Source organism: Genypterus blacodes, unplaced genomic scaffold, assembly GCF_046128005.1.
Source record: "Genypterus blacodes isolate CSIRO-AG114 ecotype Tasmania unplaced genomic scaffold, CSIRO-AGI_Gbla_v1 ptg000255l_1, whole genome shotgun sequence".
NCBI lineage: Eukaryota > Metazoa > Chordata > Actinopteri > Ophidiiformes > Ophidiidae > Genypterus > Genypterus blacodes.
The window spans coordinates 1-19,751 of NW_027467049.1; the positions used below are offsets into that span (position 1 = coordinate 1).

At 49.2% G+C, this 19,751-nt stretch overlaps 1 protein-coding gene across 1 annotated transcript in view; it reads right to left on the reverse strand.

Moving 5' to 3' along the window:
• Nucleotides 1-33: 33 nt before the first annotated feature.
• ralgapa1 (Ral GTPase activating protein catalytic subunit alpha 1) overlaps nucleotides 34-19,751 on the reverse strand; it is a 30,624-nt gene continuing 10,906 nt past the window's right edge. Inside the window, exons 19-44 of the mRNA XM_076171491.1 lie at nucleotides 17,841-19,712; nucleotides 15,116-15,231; nucleotides 14,786-15,020; nucleotides 14,482-14,667; nucleotides 14,214-14,384; nucleotides 13,872-14,065; nucleotides 13,672-13,770; nucleotides 13,351-13,506; nucleotides 12,989-13,117; nucleotides 12,679-12,804; nucleotides 11,872-11,930; nucleotides 11,609-11,717; nucleotides 10,489-10,599; nucleotides 10,188-10,256; nucleotides 9,922-10,059; nucleotides 9,517-9,700; nucleotides 8,499-8,617; nucleotides 8,225-8,344; nucleotides 7,472-8,054; nucleotides 7,260-7,375; nucleotides 7,033-7,157; nucleotides 4,865-4,936; nucleotides 4,294-4,417; nucleotides 3,935-4,090; nucleotides 1,140-1,298; nucleotides 34-195 (exon numbers count right to left, since the gene is read on the reverse strand). Coding sequence (XP_076027606.1) covers nucleotides 34-195; nucleotides 1,140-1,298; nucleotides 3,935-4,090; nucleotides 4,294-4,417; nucleotides 4,865-4,936; nucleotides 7,033-7,157; nucleotides 7,260-7,375; nucleotides 7,472-8,054; nucleotides 8,225-8,344; nucleotides 8,499-8,617; nucleotides 9,517-9,700; nucleotides 9,922-10,059; nucleotides 10,188-10,256; nucleotides 10,489-10,599; nucleotides 11,609-11,717; nucleotides 11,872-11,930; nucleotides 12,679-12,804; nucleotides 12,989-13,117; nucleotides 13,351-13,506; nucleotides 13,672-13,770; nucleotides 13,872-14,065; nucleotides 14,214-14,384; nucleotides 14,482-14,667; nucleotides 14,786-15,020; nucleotides 15,116-15,231; nucleotides 17,841-19,712 — 5,690 coding nt within the window. The remainder of the gene's footprint in view (nucleotides 196-1,139; nucleotides 1,299-3,934; nucleotides 4,091-4,293; nucleotides 4,418-4,864; nucleotides 4,937-7,032; nucleotides 7,158-7,259; nucleotides 7,376-7,471; nucleotides 8,055-8,224; nucleotides 8,345-8,498; nucleotides 8,618-9,516; nucleotides 9,701-9,921; nucleotides 10,060-10,187; nucleotides 10,257-10,488; nucleotides 10,600-11,608; nucleotides 11,718-11,871; nucleotides 11,931-12,678; nucleotides 12,805-12,988; nucleotides 13,118-13,350; nucleotides 13,507-13,671; nucleotides 13,771-13,871; nucleotides 14,066-14,213; nucleotides 14,385-14,481; nucleotides 14,668-14,785; nucleotides 15,021-15,115; nucleotides 15,232-17,840; nucleotides 19,713-19,751) is intronic.

Sequence of the window (19,751 nt, forward strand, 5' to 3'; positions counted from 1 at the left end):
TTTGCTCTTCTGATCCTTATTCGGAGATTTTTTTCAGCTCTGTGGCAATTCTTTAAAAGAAGGATACAAGTTCTGGTACAGAGGGATGAGCGACTTGAGAGCCCGGCTGGCATTGATGGCGGTGGCCCGGACCATGGCGGGCAGGATCTTCATGTCCACGATGGCGCCGTCGAACAGCGGACCAAAGAACGGCACCTGAGAAAGGAAAGAACACACAGGGAGCTTACAAAGAGTGGGACCGCGACTTCACCGGCTTCTGTCCGTCAGGTGAAAGGTCACAGCGAGGCTTCCTCTCTGCTTCACCGCCTAGGGACGGATCTCAAAGCAAAACAACGACATCTAAATATCTGCAGGAAACCAAATAAGTCCATTTTTAGTGAACCCGCCCTGACATGTAATGACCCGCATGACAAATTCTCAACCCTCTTTGATTCAATAGAGATCATTGCTTTACGATTTTATCCCATACTTTGCTTGTGGAATCCACCAAAGAGAATAATGTCAGGGGGGTTTATTCAATTGATTTGTGGACCAGGTCCCCACACTGCAGTCCAATCCCCTGCTCTCAGAGCGACAGGGCAGAGAACATCTCCTCTAACTTGCTCTTGGATCCACGATAATTCAATACTTTGGCTGGCAGAATGAATGAAAGACAATGGGGTGATGTTATTAGTGCTGCGGTATCTATGTCATACAGAAACAAACGGCATTTTATTGCGTTAGCTCTTGTTTGAAATAGAGTTATGCTATCAGTGCTGCGGTATTAATGTCTGTGTGTTTTAGACGGATACATAAACCAGAGCAGCGAGCGGCGGGACCAGCCCAGGAATATTGTTGAAACAGGCAAAGTGCTCAGCTCGGCCTCGCCACAAATCCACAAATATGAACGCTTCGTCTGTGCGATTATGATATTTTCACTCATGATTGTCGGCGGCTTTGTTGCCAACAGGAATATTCTGAATGTTCTCCGCTCATTTAGTGGAGCTCTGTGGGGAAAAATCTGGATTCAGAGACGGATTGGTGGATTTTTGTCAATCCTCTAGCAACTTCTTCAATTAATACCTTCAAATCTGGCATTTTCATTCAAAAATAGACAACAAATCCTCATCAAAGCCATCAAAGCCGTGTGTCTTCTGTACCTCTGGCTTCTTCAGAATGTGGATGGAGTAGGTGTGGTTCTTCAGAGGGTAGATGATGATCAGCACGTCTCCAAACTCAGTGGGGATGATCCCCCGCCGGTAGTCTCTGGAATGTTCTGACCAAACGATGTGGACCTCGTCGTTACCCAGGTGCCTCAGCTGGGGGGTAAAGGGGCGGGGCAGAGGAGGTGAGGGGGGGAAACGAGAAGGGAAGGTCAAGCAGAAATATTAATATAATGGAAGAAAAGTTAACATTTTTCTAGTCAATGCCACAACACGCACACACACACACACACACCTTACACTGTAAGCAAGACAGGTTGAATCCATCTTAAACTCAAGCCTTTTCATTTTGTGTGTGTGTGTGTGTGGGGGGGGGTGCTTCGGGTGGCCCTGGGGGGTGATGGAGCGAGTGTGTGAACATGGAGAGAAGACAACAAGATAGAGTGAAGCTCCTGAAAGATGGAGTACAGGGCGGGGAGACGGATGGGATCAGAGTCTGAAGTGTGTGTGTGTGTGTGCGTGTGTATGAAAGCGTGAGGTGCACATTTACTCAGCAGGCTACGATCAGCGCTGGTGACAGCTCAGTCATTAACCTTGACGTCTGCCAAAAGCAACGCATGCCCCACCCACACACACACACACACACACACACACACACACTTTCTAATGTGCCCATCTGATCAGCTCTGTCGGCCTCGTCCCCGAGACAAACACATCTGACACATTCCCACTCAGAATGTACATTTAAGTGGATGCTTTCTCTCTGTCACGTTCTTTAAAGGACGACTCCAGTCTGCATTTGACTCTCTGGCCTAAATATCAAAGATCACAGCAGAATCACAGCCCACAGCCTGTGAGAACACAGAGGAGGAGCAGGAAACACATCCTCTGCTCCACTGTGGACCAGGCTGCTAGAGAACACTACAACCTCACCGACAAAAGGTCGAGTCACACACAAACTGACATGAAAGGGTGAAGTTTGGACCTCCCGGGTCCAGATATAGAGAACTATGATCACAGAGAATGCTCCAGATTCATTCCCAGACGGTGTAAACGTTGTATTTCCTCTCTTTTGGGCCTAAGTGGCGATGAAATCTTATATTTTGTGGACATTGAATTTATGAACGCGGCGGTTGCAAACAGGAGTTACGTTATTCAGCACGTCTGAACACGACTTCACCCTTCTGAACTCACCTGACTGCGGTGAGTTGTGGCTTTAATTAGCCTGATACTGTTTGACTCATGATAGATGAAAGTTGAGCCCGGGGGTTGAGAAGGTCAAATGGACGGAGAAGTGTTTATCAAGAGAGCTGACGCATCGTTAACGCATTACGGGAGGGGAATGATGAGTTTAAGCTGTATTTTTGGTTGTCAGAAGAGTCGGAGTCTCACTAGTTTTGGGCAAGGTGGAGTGTTTACGATCGGCTGTGCTTGAAACTATTTCCGTGGGTAAGATCACAGTGATGTCATCGTTAATGTCCTCATCACTTGGTGTAATTCAGACTCGATCTGTTTAATCGGGCTTGAAACAGATGTGCAGTGAGAGGCAGAACACACGGGGAAGTAAGACCTGGAGAGCTGCCCTGCTATGGACTCAACTCTGTGTGTGTGTGTGAGTGTGTGTGTGTGTGTGTGTGTTTATGTAGCATGAGGATGGATGATAAATGTCTGCCAGTATGGACGCCTCAGTTCAGCCTCTGTGTGCACACATTTATCAAAGTGTGTGTACATGCATTTGTAAGCTTTTGTGTGTTTGTTAACATGTGTTTGTGTGTGTGTGTAAGAGATGGAGTGTGTGTGTGCCATATTGAGCAGTAATTCATAGTTGTTTGGATATTTGTGCAGACTGGTTGGAATGACTTTGATGGTGTGTGTTCTGTATGAAATTAAACTGCTTTATAGTGTGTGTGTGTGTGTGTGTGTGTGTGTGTGTGTGTGTGTGAGCATGTGTATTTTATAGGGCCATCAGCTGATCAGGGAGACGGATGGTGTCGGGCCAGGCGCTAATAATCCAATCAGGAGCCTGCAGGGACGTGATAGGCCAAGAAGCAGGAAGTATGATCTGATTAAAGTGACATTATGGCCATGTGCAGCGCGGCCAGGGCCTGGGGGGTGACAGGTGTACGCACACGCACACGCAATAAACCTGCCTACTTAAACAAGACAACAAGCCTACACCACACACACACACACACACACACACACACACACACACACACACACACACACACACACACACACACACACACACACACACACACACACACACACACACACACACACACACACACACACACACACACACACACACACACACACACACACACACACACACACACAGACGTGATTGCCCCAATGAAGTATTAGGACGCATTAGTGCACTAAAGGAAAACTGACCTGAACAGATCCGCCTGATTGTGTTTATGACTCTCTCTCTCTCTCTCTCCGTGTGTGTGTGTGTGTGTGTGTGGTTGTGTAATGTAATCATTTCCAATGTCATTCTCAGGGAAATAAAGTGGAATGTGCACGAATTAAAAGAATTAAATTGAAGGAGCATCTGGTGTTTCTTTCGATCACACACACACACCCACACCCACACACACACAGAGGAGGAGGAGGAGGCACAGACGTCCTTTGGGTACAGGAAGTATGTCAACACACAAAAATAACCTTTTGCGGTGTCACTGTTATCCTTTGCCGTCACTTCTGCTCTCGCTATTTTTAGTATTAAAGAAAATACTTAAAGAGTCACAGAGTTAAAGCGGTGAGTGGGAGGGGCGGGGGTCCGGTACCTTCTTGGTGAGGTTGTGGTCCTGGTCGTGGGGCATGCGGGTGGAGACGTGGTAGATGACCTCAGTGGTGGAGGTGGCGTAGTAAGGCGTGGTCTGACCCGTGCTCCGGTTCCTCTGCAGGCCGCCCATGAAGCCACAGTGGGTGGCCAGATCCACCTGGGACACACACACACACACACACACACACACACACACACACACACACACACACACACACACACACACACACACACACACACACACACACACACACACACACACACACAGACTTTCTGAACATGCCTGAGGTCAGCAAGCCCAGTGTGAAGGTGATAAACATTGCTAAGTTGTATTTGGGCGCCTGAAGACTTTCTTCTTACCTCCCAGCCGAGTCCGGAGACAAAGTCCTCGTAAGCTTTGCTGCCTGCTGTGTTGGTTAATATGGAGTGTTTGTCCTCTTGGCCTTCTGCCACATAAAACACTGCGATTTTATGAGTCTCACGGCTGGGAGAGAGTGGAAGAGAGAGGAAGAGGAAGACACGGATGACCAACAGGAGAACTCCAGAATAATGGATCTGCCCGGTGAGTGAAAGCCTGATCCTTCACTAAATTCTCCCCTTAAAGACCCGACATCTACGGCACTGCAGTGACCTTTAACCCTCAAACCTGATGGAGTGCTTTTCATTTAGGAGAGTTAACAGAGCTGCAGTACATCACACGTACAACTCATCCGCTGCAGTCCACTGATTGCACTTTAACTAAACAGAGTACGGTGACATCACTCCTAACTTTTACAAATCCGAAGAGGCAAACAGCTTTCATTAATCTTTTTTGCTAGATTGTCTCTTTGGAGGTATATTGTTGCATTACATCATCAATTACAGAAAGACTCAATCAAAAACGTCATTAAGAGTTTAAAGATTGGCTGCTTGATCCGTCATGTTTTCTCACCACTGCCGTGAGTCCAGGTTCTTCAGCTCTCTCAGTAACTTCTCATTCTTCCTCAGCAACTGGAAGTTACTCCTGCAAAACACACGCCCACACACACATTAGAACTCACTACCTAATCTTGCATTTAAACCTTCCTTTCCACCGTTTTGCTGCCAATACAGAGGTTCTCCCCTAATTGGCCGGTTGCCTGTTTTTGTCACTGTTTCCTGGAAAACTGGACGGATCCCATAGCAGCTAATAAGAGCCGAGGTGGAGCCGGCAGAGGAGGCGGACGAGACGAGGCCGGGAGGAAAAACAGGGGACAAAAAAACAAGAAGCGAGACCGAGAAGACGCACCAATCACAGCTTTATAATGCATCCGGAGAGAACATGAGTGTGTGTTATATCACCACACACACCAAGTCTCCATCTAATCAGGCCCAGCATGTGTAATCAACAAATGTTACAGATTACCGGGCGACACAGGAGTGATTCACTGAGCTGAGTCTCTTTCTCTCAGCGTCCATCTTTCTAAAAAGAAGCCGTGGCCCTCAGGCATGGCTCCCCCCTGCCCTCAGCTCTCAGGAGGGAAGAGGTCCTGTCTCGCTCTGGCCTCAGCGATGTAAACCACAATTACTGCGGCTGGAAATGATCTTTAATTACAACAGAAAGCTATTAAACCAGCTTACTAACTCGGCAGGGGACGGTTGACGACGAGCGAGGGACCAGCCGCTGATGGAGACGCACGTCATGTGTGATGAGTGCTGAGGCTCCGAGGGGGACTGATAATGACATGTCATTCTTTTCACTCTTAGAAAAAGAGAGAGAGAGAGCGAGAGAGAGAAAGAGAGATAAAGAGAGTGAGAGACGGCAATTTGCTCTTTATTAAACTGATACTTGGTAATGGCCTCATTCTCTGCTCTCAAAGACTCCCATTTACACCCTGCATTATAGGGAAAAGCATAAAAGGACACACACACGCGCGCGCGCACACACACACACAGATGAGTGTCAGTATCTTAGTGTTAGTAATGCCCCATATGAATACCTGGAGAGACATAAGGGGACAATAACAGATGATTAGACGACCTCATCTCTCTTTCTCCTCTCTGTCTATTTTCTCTCATTCTCTCATTTTCTCTCTCTCCCTCTCTCTCATCCTCTGCTGCTTCCTGTTTCTCTCTCTTTGTCTCTTGTCCATGTCTCTTCCTGCATGCTCTTTATTCACCACACATTCTGGTTTGACATTTATCCCTCCATCTTTCCCCCTTTTTTTTCTTCAACTACTGCTTTTTAAAAAAAACACCAAATGGGTTGAGTTTGATCAATAGCCTTTTCTCTCCCTCTCTCACTCTGACACACACACACACACTCACACACACTGTGTTAAGGAGTCTATTGTGCTGTCTGAATGCAGGCGGTGTAATTCCACGGATAAAGCATAAAGAGTGATGAGTGTCCATTAGCTGGCCAGACATGTTTAAAACGATACCTTGACATTATGTATTTCAGCTCAGACTCATTGAACACACCGAGCGAGCACTGTGCTGTGTGAAACACACACGTGCCGGCTAATTAGCACAAAGTGCTACTTTTGAAATTCTACTCTCATTTGCATTTAACAGGCTTTTGGCAGCAAAACAAAACAAACAAAAAAAACTACTATGAGCTTTAGAGCCGAGCACAAAGCTCAGGGATCGGAGAATGTGGAGAGAAATATACAAAAGATCAGAAATGTTACACAAAGAAATGTTATTTACTCCTTTTCCAGTTTATTTCTCCTTCTTCACTGCTGCCGTTATACAGCAAAGAGACATGGAGGGGTTGTGTGCATTGTTGTGTAAGCTGTAAGTTAAGCTGTAGATAACTTCACTACAAGCTCCTGAGGAAAGAACTCACTACATTAAAGCGTCTTCCAGGGAGGATGTGGAGTCTTGATCCTGTTTTACTCCCAGAGCAAAGAAGCAGAAGAATGTGGAGAACAACACTCAAGTTAAAGTTAAAGTTATAGTCTTTACTTCTTTCTGCAGGGAATGAATGAATTTGTATACACATAGTACACACCCAGTTTGCGTGCGCGTGTGTGTGTGTGTGTGTGTGTGTGTGTGTGTGTGTGTGTGTGTGTGTGTGTGTGTGTGTGTGTGTGTGTGTGTGTGTGTGTGTGTGTGTGTGTGTGTGTGCAGTCCCACCTCTTCTCCCATGAGTTGAGTCCCAGTGTGTTGATCAGCAGTCTGCAGTAGTAGAAGGCCGACTGAGGCGTCTGGGTCTCTGGTTCCGTCTGCTGCACGGCTCTCATGTTTAACCCCTCGCCTCTCTGAAACATGGAAGACCTTAAGTGAACTCCCACCCTGAGACTGATGTCTTTATTGATGCTGTCTGTTACACCAGATGTGTCTGTCTGCTGAATGCTACGTACATGAAGGACAAACTCTCTCTCGGCGGCGCTCTGCTTGAGGATGGCGTTGATCACGTCGTTCTCCTGCTTCTCTGAGACGCAGGCTGGGGGCGGGGCTGGGATGTTGAGTGGCATGCCTGTGCAGGAACCCAGCAGGAGTTAAAGTTAGCTGGAGGAGATATTTACTAGTTGTTGTGAGCGTGTGATAGATGTCGAGTTGTGCGTTTGTGTACCTGCCCTCTGTAGACACTCAGGACTGGAGTATCCCAGGTACTGCAGCATTTCATCCAGAGCATCTTCTTCCTCCCTCAGCGAATCCCACGCCGGCACCACCTCTCGACACACACGCTTAGCCAATGGCGGCGCCAGGAGCTCTGCCTGCTCTCCCTCCCCATCCACTCTCATCTCCTTCTCCTCCTGGTCCTCTTCATCTTCTCCCCCGCCGCCTCCTCTTTTCTCTCCCTTCTCCTCCTCACCGACTTTCCTCTCGTCTCCTTCCTCCTCCTCCACCTTCCCCCCTTCGTCTGCGTCCCTCTCCTCCTGCTCCTCCTCGCCGTCGTCCCTTCTCACTCCGACCTTCTTGGCTGGGACTCCCGGTGGGGTGTGTAAGTGAAGGTTTGGACTGTGAGCCGACTGTGTTTGTGTCAGATGTGTGTGTGCCGGGCTGTTTGGGGAGCACAGCGGAGGCCCGTAGAGGACGGCAGAGTCCCAGGAGTGTTTTCCAGCGACGTCTCGGATGATGACACGAACACATGCGGGGACCGAGGACAAACCAGCCGTCATTCCACCTCCGGGCACACCAGACTCTGAGCGGATCTGAAGGACAGAGGAGAGATGAAACCGAGCGGAAACATCGACTGCACACAATCCAACTCTCAGACAGAGACAGTCTGATAAAGCTTTAGCAAACAAGACCAATGACCGACTGATTCTGCTCAGAGTAATCTGGTCTAACAGTCCTGTGACTCTCTCTCTGTTAGTCTGACCTGCAGCACTGAGAGAAGCGTGGAGCCGTTCAGGACCAAGAACTGAAGGTTTGGTGAGTGGAATAGTTCCGGTCCGAGATCGACGCTCTCAGAGTACGGGTTGTCCTGGTTCTCACACACCTGAGGGGAGAGAAAGCTGCTCTGTCACACAGGGAAAAGCTGGAAACATGGAAACCTTTCCAATCTAGTTTTCATCTGACTTATGTCATCGGTCAATTGCAAGCAAGTAAACGTCCTCATAAATGTCACACACACACACACACAGTAATGGTACCTGACTGGACAGCGTGGCCGGCCCTCCAGACATGGGGTAATGTCCCAGATGATTGACCAGGTGGGTGATAACTGTTCTGGCTGCGATGGAGACGAGGCCCTGCTGGATACGACTACGGACTGCAGAGGGGAGAGGAGTCAAACACTTCAGTCAGGAGGTCACACAACAGGAAACAACACAACAGATGAGATGAGAGAGAGAGAGTGTGAAGTGATTCTATAGATCAATCGCTTAACTCACCCTAATAAATAAATAATAAACACAACACAGAGTATTTTGAATTTCATATAGTGATCACATCTGTAGCAGGGCATTTCAACACAACACAACAAAAGTCAGAAAAGGTTGAAAGACACACACACACATAGTTTTCCTCATGCTGAGAAGAAGCCAATGTCATCACACACTGTGCTGCCAGCAGATCTCAACTAATCAACATCACCATGCACACGCACACACACACACACACAGCCACTTATTGACAAGGTTGTGTGTAGAGTACAGATATGTATCGACTAGACATTCTCAACAACTCCCTAAACTCAGGAGAGCTCAGAGGGAGAAAAGAAAAGAGTGATAGAGATAAATCACACAGAGAGGAAGAGGAGAGAAGAGAAGGAAGAGAAGAGAGATGAAGAGGAGAGGAGAGAAGGTGCGTGGTGTATCATGGTGCTGCAGTCATTAGTCTCGTCTCAGTGTCCTGGTGGACCACAGCAGGGGACAATACACACACACACACCTACAGGAAGGTTTGTACCTGCATGGATTGCTGTGATCCTGTGTGTGTGTGTGTGTGTGTGTGTGACGTACTGCAAAAATGCACATTGATATAATCAAACTGAAAAGCTAAGGAAGCTAAGCTAGAATCACAAACACACACTTGTTGTCATGTTGTGTGTAGTCATGGGTACAGATTCATCATTCTCAGTGCAGTAATCTGATCCGTATCTTCAGTCTGCTACTCTGCCTCTGCTGGGAGGGAATGACGTCACGATGGTTAAAGGTGGAGGTGAAGTACCTTCGGTGACGGGCTGCAGCTTGCTGGAGCGCTCAGAGTCCGGGCTGTGCAGCGGTTCTGGTTCTCTCAGGCTTTCCAGCGGCAGGAACGGGTCGTAGTCCTGACTCAGCAGGTCCGACAGCTGCATCGGGAAATACTTGGCACTGCTGAAAGACTGAGCTCCGTACACACAACCGTGCAAGACCTGTGGAAGAGGGAGCCATGTGAGCGAGCGAGGGAGCACGTCTGTGTTATGATGACAGGAACACACACACACACACACACACACACACACACACACACACACACACACACACACACACACACACACACACACACACACACACACACACACACACACACACACACACACACACACACACACACACACACACACACACACACACACACACACACACACACTACCTTATAAATACAGCTGAGGAGGGTCTTGGTGGGCTGGTCTCTGTCTGGAGGGCTTCTTGTCTGAACCGGCTGAAGGAGAGTCTTTGGAGGGAGAGCCATCACCCAGTCCAACAGACACAGCAGAAGAGACACCACCAGCTACAACACACACACACACACACACACACACACACAATTACCACTCAAGTAAAAGGTGATCGACTTTATGTGTGTGTGTGTGTGTGTGTGTGTGTGTGTGTGTGTGTGTGTGCGTGTGCGTGTGTTACCCTCTTATCCAGTTCATGGGGAGACGACTCGGTGGAAGGCAGCAGATATGTGATGGTGGCGATCAGAATCTACAAGATTCAAAAGGTGGTATGATTGATTAACAGTTATAGAATTAACCCTTTAAGCGGATTAAGATCTGTACAGAATCTGACGCTTACACATGAAACATCTCTTTGAGAATATTTGGCCTTAAGGGGAAACTCTGCTTGAACCGAATCTTAAACACACTCAGGCATAATGAGACACTATGTATTTGTGTGTGTATGTGTGTGTGTGTTACCATATAGCCGCATGTCTCACCTCTACAATCTTCTTTGGCGTGTCAGGGGGGAACTTCTGAAGATGATCCACGTAACTGATGAGGAGATGAAGGATGTCTGATGCCACCAGAGCAACGTTCTTATTGGGGTACTGGAGGATGAAACACATGGAGGGATTCCTGTTAGTTGGGTATTCTTCTTATTCATTACCCTTTGTATCATGATGTCTAACAGATGATGTCATAGTCCCCATAGCAGCCTGCAGAACTGATCCAGTCGGCAAAGAAAAAAATCTATATTCTTTTTCATTGGATAGAATTAAATTCAAACACTGAAAACAACACAATTGAATATTTATGTTCATTTTGCATTGAGGCCAAACAATGTGTGTGTGAGCTCAACAGCACCAGGATCAGCATGAATGCTTGTGGAGAGAAGGAAGGATGGAGAGTTGGATAAGGAGCAGGGTCTGTATGGAAATATTACAATCCCTCCGCTGTGTGTGTGTCTGTGTGTGTGTGTATCAAAGAGCCCGTGGCCGAGGATACAGGCTGCTGGCTGCTGGTATGACAGCGAGAGATTCCAAAGTGGACAAGATGCGAGTGTGTGAGCCACAGCTTGCAGCATTCCCTCTGGATGAGTCTCCTATCTGAAGGAGGACAAAACATATTGACAAAGCAGGATTCGCTCCCAGTAGTGAGTCAATTCAAGTGTGTGTGTGTGTGTGTGTGTGTGTGTGTGTGCGTGCTGCTATAGCATCTTAGCAAGCAATTGGCTGCCGATACACAAGCGAGGGATTCCAAGGTGGAGAAGGTGTGTGTGTGTGTGTGTGTGTGTGTGTGTGTATGTGTGTGTGTGTGTCTAGAGCCACTTGGCTGTGGATTAGACAGTAAATGCTGGACTGTATTATTCTGATCCGTCCCAGCCCAGTGGCCTGAAACAGAGAACACAAGCTGAGGCCATGTCAGCCACACTAGCAACCGTCTCCACCGGCACCATCATACTTTGGCTCCCAGCGGCCTGCCGTTGTCAAACACGTCCAGCCTCTTAGCGGCCATTGTTCAGTCAATATTTCAGCCCATCTTTCCCTCCCCGTCCCTTTGAGAGGCAGCAGCTGAGCTCTGTGCCTCTGCAGATACATGCTGCACCCTGACACTCACCTTCAGGGTCACACAGATGACGTTGAGAGCTTCTTTAATTTGTGGATGCTGGGTCCCGTGAGCCAACTCTTCACACAACCAGATACCCAGACTGCACAGCGCAACACACCTACACACACACAGAAGAATGCAATACATGTTGTGGGCTTTTATTTGGAAATACAAGTCAAAACTGTGTGGATTAAATTCACTTCAAATCAAAGAGGACGGACACACAATTCCACTGTGTGTGTGTGTGTGTGTGCGTGTGTGTGTGTGTGTACCTGGCAGGAGCAGATGGTTCGTCCCTGGCAGAGGTCAGGATGGTTTTGATAATGTGCTCCTGAAACACAAAGCACACACACAGGAACACCGTTAATGTGCTGAACACAATGCAAACCATTTGTGGCGTGTTAGGTTGTTATCTGCATTTAATGTCTTGTTTGGGTCTCGGACACAATGTTAACCTTTCATTCCTGCAGGTGTGTGTGTGTGTAATGAGGAGGCTTAATGGCTGCGACCAAATATGTTGTTTTGTAGATAATGAAAAAATTGAATCAAGGATGATGACATTGTGAGGTGTTAATATACATGATGCACACACACACACGGCAGGAGAGGTGCACATGCAGCCTTGTGCATGAACAACAACACACTCACCCACACCCACACCCACACACACACACACATTGGCACATCTCCTGTCCCTGCGGTCAGTGTTAATGGCTGCTTTGCGATTCAAAACAAGATTCTGCCTTGTGAGAAACGGGCGCGCATGCCTGAGATGCTGCCCTGCATGCCATTAGCTGTTTACACGTCAACAACAACAACAGTAACAACATTACTCCCATTGCTCTGGACTGTTAGCAGAATGAATGATGAGGTATTAACCTATTAGTTCAGCTCAGAGACCCCTTGTGGAGAGCACACATGTGTGTTCCAAGGTATGAGCTGACCTGGATTACACACAGCAGGGAAGTTTAGTTTAGCTGTTTATCGGTTATCGGAGTGTTTTGACCAGCTGAGAAGATCATCAGCCTCCCTTTGCCTGCTCTTCTCCACATTAACCTGCTAGTTTTGCTTCCATTTACCTTGACGTCAGTAAACTTGGTGAGCACCACGTCAGCAGTGGTGGGATGGAGGGCAGGAAGCTCGCCGTACAGGTTGGGAAAACAAACCAGAGATCCGAGAAGAATCTGCGCCTCCACTCTGGGAGCCTGAGGGAGAGGACGGTAGGGGAATGACGGGTTGAGGGCAGAATCGAGGAAATGGAGAACAAAGTCAGGGCTTTTTCATGGAATTTCTCCCCTTTAATAGTCAGTGTGCATGTAGAGGGACTCTGGGTTAGTTTGCATTAAATAAATGTGTGTTGCACTGCATGTGTGTGTGAGTGTGATTCACATTGAGCGATGAGCAGGCAGTGACTCTGGAGGCTGCAATGATGAAGTCCAGGATCAACATGGTGGCTCCAGGAAGACCGATGCTGAAGAACCTGGGACTACAGTGCTTGATGATGGTGTTTACTATATCCTGGGGAAATAAAACACACACACACACACACAAATTAAGAATCCTCTACAATCACAGCAGTTTAATATCCAATATGACACACACACACACACACACACACACACACACACACACACACACACACACACACACACACACACACACACACACACACACACACACACACACACACACACACACACACACACACACACACACACACACACACACACACACTCTCTCTCTCTCTCTACCTGGTCTTGGTGCAGCAGTCCTTGGTGCATGATGTTGTAAAAGTGTGTGAGGAAGTCAGAGTTTGGGGAAACGTCTTGCCGTCTCTTCATGATCCTGCAGATCAGCTTGTAGGCGTGCAGTTTCCCCTGCTTGTAACGCTCCGTCAGCATCGTGGCCTGAAAGAAAACACAGAAATGATTCATCATTTATTTCAAAATGGATCCTTTTCCATTCTGTTTCCTTCAATGAGACGCAACTGAATCCATTCAAGTGAATACTGATGGGCCTGGCAGCAGAGCCTGAATAACAGTGTTAAGTTATGCTCTATAGTGGTGAGCCACCTTGAACAGCCATGGGGTGAGGATCCTCAGAGGTGGGATGAGAACAGGAGGCGGTGGAGACGACTGGTTATCCAGAGAAATGCCCAGATTATCTCTGATCTGAGGAGACAGACAGCGGTTCCACATTACACATATTAGTTACTGCACATTGAACCACTGTGTGTGTGTGTGTGTGTGTGTGTGTGTGTGTCCATACACACCTTAGCCAGGTTTTGCCAGAGTTCACATAAGTAGTCAAAGACCTGTGCATGGATCTCTGGGTCTTTGATGCTGTTGACGTCTCCTAGGATACCCAACATCCTCCGCCACATTACCGTGGCAACATCTGCATGCCAGCCAGTGAGAGAACCACCTGCCATGACGCTGCAGTCCTCACCAGGGAACTCACTGGTTTCTGTAAGCAATCAATAAATTACTCAATCAGTAATGACAAAGGGAAATCTGGAAAATTAACAAGAAACATTTCTACTGATGTGGAAACAAGCAGCTCTACTTTCAAACAGATCCACTCTGTACAGGTCGAACGTGTGTGTGTGTATTACCCAGGTCATCAGGAGTCTGAAGAACAGAGTTGTGGAGCTTCTGATCCAGCTGCAGGTGTGTGTGCGAGTGGGAGTGTGTGTGATCAGTGTGATCGGCTGTCAGTGTGGCGGGAGAGGGGGTTTGGGATCGAGACCCCCCAAAGGAATGCATAGGAGACGCACTCTCTGAACCTAGACCAGGACAGAGACAGAAAACATGGAGGGGCGTTTACAAAACTCTCACATAAAGAGGAGGAGCCGGGGAGAGACGGTGTTGTTTTGTACCCACCTGTGACAGTGACAGTGTGACTGAGGCTGCTGGTTTCAGAGTCCAGGTGGAGTGTTGTCAGACTGGCGACCTCGTGTTCTTCACAGGCCATCCCCCCTCCCAGGCTGTCCTGGTCCAGAGAGCTGCCTCGGCCCCCGCCTCCGGACCCGACGCCTCCCCCACATGCTTCTGTGCTGAAGGTAAAAGCTGAAGAACACACCGACACGTTAGCAACACGAGGAGTTCAAGCTGCTATGTTTGGACTCACAGCATAACATCATACATCCTCATACACTAAACACAATCAATACTCATAGTTCCTTACTATCAAACTTGCAGCTGGAGTACTGAAAGGCATTAAAGGAGTCTGATTGGCTGTCGGAGCTGATGACATCAGAGCCACTGGCACTCGCGGGTGACGTCCACTCAGAGGGAACACCGGGGTCGTCCATGGGCCGGAGGTCGTCTGACGGCCGCGATCCGTGAGTCTGGCCGGCCTCCAGAAGCTCCGGCAGGTCCGTGGGAACCTCCAGACTGCCTGGGCTGCTACCACGGCGACCCTGTGTGTCAATACGGAGCAGAGGCGTGTTTGATTGACATTTTTGTATCAGAGGAAGGCAGAAGAACGTCATCAGCCTGCCAAAATGGTACAAACCACTGTCCCCCTGGACCGCAGCCTCTCCTGGATGAACTCGTCCATGAGGTCAGGGTTGCTGCTCCCCACATCACTGGAGACTGGACGGGCCTTCTGGATCACCTCCTCTTTGTTGGCTGTACACACACACACACACACAGACACACACACACCCGTAGCTTAAGATGTATAAAGAGGCAAGGCTTTACACAGGCATACACACGTGTACGCACACACACAAACCACTGAATGGAAGACGGGTGGTCCAGACACATGGACATCCACAGATGGACGTTCAGACATGTGAGATGTAGACAGAGAAACAGAATGTCACAAACACACGGTGACAGAGACAGAGACAGAGACAGAGACAGAGACAGAGACAGACCCCCACCCACACACAGACAACGCCGAGGTGTGTATAGCACGACATCGAGTCTGACCTGATGGACTAAACACCAGTCTCAATGGAGGACATGGTGACAGTTCCTATCTCAACTCTGTTCCTGCTATTGACAAAGACGCAAGCAAACTACCGTGGACTTAGTGTGTGTGTGTGTGTTAGTGTGTGTTCTGTTATTGTTAAGTAGACTGATGTTAAAGAGAAGCCACAACACAGCAGGCACGTCAATGCAGGAGTTACTCACAACATGCAAAGAGAGAGAGAGAGAGAGAGAGAGACGGACACAGATGGAGACAGAGACAGGCAGCATACCAGCGGCTCACACTTCGTTAGTGCGGCTGTGTTACTATGAGTGATGTTGCCGTTAGCAGTGACGGTGAAAGCAGACGGCACCATCAACACCATCCCAGAGAAAGAGTTCATCTGCCATCTACAACCACAACCCACAAGTCTTTAAGCTCAGATACGGTGTGTGTGTGAGAGCCTCGTTGCTCCCACGAGCCACAACCAGGACTCTGACCGCAACAATCTACAGAGCAACTAAAGGAAAGAACAAACAGGGGAGCGACAGGGAGCAGAGTTCCACCCAGAGGGAACTGAGCAGCGGCCATGGTTCGTCATGTAAACGTTCAGTTCCAAGCTGTTATCAGATGAAGGACAGTAATAATATTAATATCTGAAAAAGTCTACTGATAAAGAGACGAAGCGTTCCCATTCACTAATTGGGGGATTAGGGCGATGTAATGTGCTGTTTAGTTTGTTTAGTGGCTCTTTGACGTCTTTGCATCCAGAGCTGAGGAACTGAAGGGGAGACATGAAGCTAACACAGTGAGGGGTTAAAGTTCATTCCTGAGCCACACATTTTTGGCATATTTAGCATCAGAGCTACATGGAGGTGTTGACATTGTGGTCCATGTGTGTGTACAGACTACAAGCTCAGCAACATCAAAGATACACAGCCTCCATCCTCATGGGGCCAGACGGGCAGTAATCTTCCCAGATCTGTGCACTCAGTGCTTCCATGGATGTATTCAGCCAGTCCGGATGGAAATCTGACACAAGCTGACACAAGCAACCGCAAAACACAAAACACCGCCTCAAAAACGAGCAGAACTGCAACAACTGTTCAGTCATTCGGTTACGCTTACACAGTACAGCCCCTTAGCTGCCTCCACTAAGTCACACACACATCCACCCACCCACCCACACACACACACACACACAGAGACAGACGGACAGAGGGACAACCACTTTGCCATTATAGTGGTGAAAATGTACGACGGTTGGAACATTCTGTATATTGATGCACACGATACTTCAATATTCAGTACTTGCAGCATTCACTGTCATCATCCTCTATGGCAACTCACACACATCTGGAACCAGGCTGAAGAAACCAAACAGACGCTTAACCACCGGCCGTGTGGGACCGTATGGATAAGTCCCCTCATGTCCCCGTCCTCACAGAGCCAGACGGTATGAAGCCGTCCTCACAGCCACCGTCTCACCTTCAACACTAAACCCTTACCTCCACATTCTGTTTGGCTGTTTGAGCATCGCAGCCTTTACTATTCTTTAGATTCTGTTCAGAGAATTCAAATGTATAAGAAAAGGATATGTGTGTGTGAATAACTGCATGTTGTAATTTATAAAGTCCTGAGGCTGTGATTCTAACAGCAAATGTTTCTAATACTTATCATTCAAACACAGGGCTTATGATGCACTCTAGTGGCCAGAGAATGAACTACAGCAAAGTGTTTACACTGTAACTAGAGTCATTGACTGATTTCTTTTCTATAGGTGGTGATGTTTTTCTGTGGACTGCTGTTTCCTTCTGTGCAGCTGAGAAGGGTTGGAGTCCAGGGAGGCGAAGGAGGCACAAGGAGGCCGCATGCAACATCCAGGAGGAGAGGGAAGAGATGGTGGAGAGGGGAGACAGGAGGAGGAGGAGGAGGAGGAGGAGAAGAGGTTAAGATCCCACAGCCTTGAGGAGGAACAGGACAGGGGGAGGGGAAGAGGGGGGAGGGGGGAGTTCCTGAGGCAGAGGAACAAGTGGAGGAAAGGTATGGGATGGGGCCTGGACAGGAGGTGGGCTGGAGGAGGAGGGGCTGTATTTAAGAGAAAACACAACAGGGAGTTTGAATTTCAGTCCAGCAGCAAGATGATGAGTTTCAGCCAAAAAAAAATATCATTCCATCAAACCAAACCAGTTAAAACAGCCAAAAAAGGAAAAGAGCTGTCGATGTTTGTGTTTTTGTAAATATCTGGCTTCCCCACAGGTTATCTGTTGTAGTTTACTGGTGTGGTGTCCGTTGTGAGAGCTTGGTTCTTTGCGATCCTCACCTGGCGTAGTCGTCTTTCGTCCAAAGTAGCCCAGGACATGGGAGTAGAGCTCTCTTAGTGACGCGTCGCCCATGGCGGCTCGGCCTTGTCGCTGTGGCGACGAGCCTTGAGATGATCCCTGTCCTCTGGGCCGAGGCTTGGAGGAGAGGGCGTGAACTACAGTCTTATAGACGCCGCCGAGCAGAGCCACCTGGTGGTGCCTAGAGGCGGTGCTGCCCGGCTCCTGAGAGCGTGAGCGTGAGGCTCGAGAGCGCAGGGCAGAGCGACCCAAACGGCCGCGCACCCCTGCTGACACACCGGAGGAACCCAAGCTACTGGATAAGGCCTCAGATTGAGCCTCGGGGCCCGGTCGAGAGCCCACATTGCATCCGGGATGCTGCTGCTTGTCCTTGTCTCCTGCTGCCGTCCCAAGCCGGCTCTCAAGGCATCCAGCTGCTGTGGCGTTGTTCTCCCCAGACACCGGGACAGTTCCAGAACCAGACTTCTCCTGTGGACCTGCTTTATGGGTCACCCCAGCCACAGAGCCAAACTTACCTGCACCTAGCTTCCCCCCTGACCCTGACCCAGCTCCAGACCCGGGCCTCTCCCCAGCAGAATGGCTGTAAGTGTGAAAGTGACTGAGGCGCCGCAGCCGGGCCTTCCAGTGAGCCTCTTTAGTCTCCAGGGGGTTGTGGAACTGGATGGACTCGGTCGAGGGCCGGAAACTGACGTGGACCCCCCCAGAATGAGGCCTCTTGGGACAACTACGGGACGCCTTGGCCTTACTTGTGTCTGGGGCTTGGTCTGATTGGGAGCTAGCTTCTGTGATATCAGTGTCGTATCTGATGACATGAGCCTGTTCAGCTGCTGCCTCTTTAGTTTCCTGCTTCCATTCTGGTTTCCACTCATCACCCATTTCCCTCCACACCTCACTCTTGCCTTCCCATCCTGCTCCTCGCCCTTCATTTCCTCCTCCTCCTCCTCTCTTCTCCTTCTCTCCAGCTGGTCTCTCAGTGCTCCCCCTGGTGTTGGGGCTGGACCACTGACACTGTAACTCCAGGCACTCATAGATGCTCCGCTGCTCTGCCTCACTCTCCTCCGTCGAATCCTCACTACAATGTCTCACTCCTTTACTTACCTGTCTGTCATCTTTACTAGCCTGTCTCTCCTCCCTGACCACCTGTCTCACCTCTCCCAGCTGCCCCGGAGGCTCTATTTGTGTCCTCGCTACCCCTGTCTGCACACAGACAGGTAAAGCTACAGCACTGTTCTCCACAGCCTGACCTAGACTGTCTCTCTCTCCGGCCTCCTCCTTCCTCTCATTCGCTCTGTGACTGAAGTATTCCCTTATAGAGGAGAACAAATCATCCTCCTCTGATCCCATTTCACCCTCCTCTAAATGGATTTCTTTCTCCAGAGAGGACATGAAGGCCGACTCCATGCCGCTCGCCCAATCGGAGCTAGAGCACCGGCTTTGAGAGCCGCTCTCGTGCCAGAGCGCACCGTCTACACTACCGTCATCCTGTCCCTCTGTGGATGAGGACACACCGTTGGAGAAGGTAAAGGGGGCAGGAGAGGGAGAGTGGGGTGTGTGTGGGGGGGGTGTGGCTGCCAGGCTATTGGCTGCAAGTGAGCAAGTGGTGGAGGAGTGGTGGTGCTGGGGACTGGGGGTTGAATCCCTTTGGGAGTCTTCACCTTTGACCCGCTCAGCGATGAAAGGCTCCATGATGTCAGAGGCACTGCTGCTCCTCGCAAGGGAGGAAGGAACATCCAGGTCGCAGGCCACACCCTGGAACACCTCGGAACAGGAGGTGGGAGGAGCCTCGTCGCTCTGCGAGGAGTGGCGCATCCGACCCGGACGGGACGTCAGGGTGATTGGCGGGTCCTCGAGGTCTGGAGGGAGGAGAAGGAAGGGGAGTTAGAACAGGTGGA